General features: G+C 32.3%; 1 protein-coding gene across 2 annotated transcripts in view; it reads right to left on the bottom strand.

Moving 5' to 3' along the window:
* The window catches only part of LOC106875904 (FAST kinase domain-containing protein 5, mitochondrial), a 15654-nt gene that overhangs the window by 7957 nt on the left and 5560 nt on the right, over positions 1–2137 (bottom strand). For both annotated transcript variants that reach the window (XM_014924221.2, XM_014924220.2), the window contains one exon: positions 572–2124. In XM_014924221.2, coding sequence (XP_014779707.1) covers positions 572–2105 — 1534 coding nt within the window. In that variant the 5' untranslated portion in view covers positions 2106–2124. The remainder of the gene's footprint in view (positions 1–571; positions 2125–2137) is intronic.

Raw genomic sequence — 2137 nt, forward strand, 5'->3', positions numbered from 1 at the left:
ATATATATATATATAGACACTCACACATACATATACACACAGTAACTTCCAGTCACAGCTATCACTTGTTTTCATGCAACATAATATTTTCCCTAGACTTTTGAGCACAAACAGCATGATGGCTGGACACATTTTCACAAATGATACTGCTTGTATGTTGGTGACGATTTGGTTACAATCTACATGAAATATCAAGACAAGAACACACATGACAGGCTTCTTTTACTTTCTATCAACCAACTCCACTCACAAGGATTTGGTTGGCTAAAGGCTATAGTACAAGACATTTGTCCAAGGTGCCATGTAGTGGGAGTGAATCAAAAATCATACCACCAGGAAGTAAACTTCTTAATCACAGAACCATGTTTGTGTTGTTAATTTCATTTAATTATGCTTTGTTTGTTCATGTTACAGATTCTTTTTCAAATTAGTTTTTTCAATAACCCATCAGACAACTTAACAGAGAATTTCTAAAAGATATTTCTTTTACCTGGAACTAATTTACAAACCTCAAAAACACAAATAGCAGATATAAAAAGGTAAATATGACAAAAATGAAAGGAATCCTTACTTTTTCGTAAATCATGAATTTGTTCCAGCATTTTAGGTTGGAAGATAAAGTCAATGAGTTGGAAGGGATAAAGATCTAGAAATGTCATGGCGACTAAAATATTTAACAAACATTGAGGGTGTTGCAAAATTTCATTCTTTCGCTTTCCAGACTCCAGTTCCTGTAGTATCTTATCCCAAAACTCAGGAATTGGTCCTAAAACAGGTTCAAGATTGGCTACAGAAAAGCAGATTTTTGTGATATCTTTCAATCTATACTTGAAAAACTCTTCAAAATTAAGTCGATTTTTTACATTTGCTAAAAATTCATCACTGACAAAATGAATGTTGTGGAAAAAAAGTATGATGTGCATGAATGTTGAGTAAGTGTATTGATGGAGGTGTTTAGAGATGGGATTTATCAGGTCATCCAGCTCATGGAATAATGGCAACATAGTTTTATCTATAGACTTTGAACAAGATATTTGGAAACCTTTAAATATTGAAGCTACAGTCAATGAATCAGCTTGTTCAAGACTTTCATTAAGTTTTTTTGCAGAGGCTTCAAGAAAATCTGAGTTACGTATTTGTTTTTTGGTTTTGAAAAATCCAAGACAAATAATTGCAGTTTCTTCAATAGAGAGACTTTCTGAAATTGAAGGTAGACATTGAAGTATTTGAACAGTAATTTCCAAAGGCATTTGGCGGGCAAGATTGGCATAGAACAAACTGAGAACTATTTCATGCTTGTTTAATAACCGGTCTTCAATAATTCCAAAAAATGTATGCTTGAACTTACATGTTCTATAATAATGGAGTAAAAAAAAGAAATCATTTGCTTGAAAGAATTGCTTTAAAGTAAAATCCTTTGAATGTAATACACATTGGTTATCAATGACCTTAGCCATTTGGACACCAATCTTTTGTTGTTGCTTTGTTGAGCTGGACCGGAATTCAAAATGAATTATAATGTTCATATAATGAAATAATTGCTCAGTATTCCATTTTGGCAGTTGGTCAATCAGAAGTCGACAAATTTCAAGAAATATTTTATTTGTGAATAACTTATGACGCGTTTCTGCTGAGAATTTTGATAAATTGTGGAATTTATCAAGGATCTGTGTTGGAGAATATGTCTGAAAGTTATGAAGAAAATCATTCAAGTCTGTAGTTTGGTTTTGACTACAATGTTTGATATATACCCGAGGTAAAAAGAACGACTGATATTCTTGGTTGTGAGATAAATAATTATAAAAATGCTCATTTTCAGTTTCTTGATGTTGAAAAACTGGGGTATATTTATCTTCTTGGAGGGAAGAATAACTTTTTTTCAGGAACTGAACTTTTTGATTTTTTCCTTGGACCAAATTGTTTTGATTCTGATAAAATGGTAAGTACTGATGGAGGGAAGATATTTGAAAACCAACAGTTTTCTTTAGTTGGTTGTGAAATTCTTTGAAACACAAAGTAGAAACAGACGACGATTTGTAAAGAAGGCCAAGGAATTGCAAGGAAACTCTTTTGGAACAATTTTGGCAAATAGTTTTTAGAAGCATTGTCCTTTGAGATGAGAATCTGCAGAGAAAAT

The sequence above is a fragment of the Octopus bimaculoides genome, chromosome 10, assembly GCF_001194135.2.
Source record: "Octopus bimaculoides isolate UCB-OBI-ISO-001 chromosome 10, ASM119413v2, whole genome shotgun sequence".
NCBI classification, from domain to species: domain Eukaryota; kingdom Metazoa; phylum Mollusca; class Cephalopoda; order Octopoda; family Octopodidae; genus Octopus; species Octopus bimaculoides.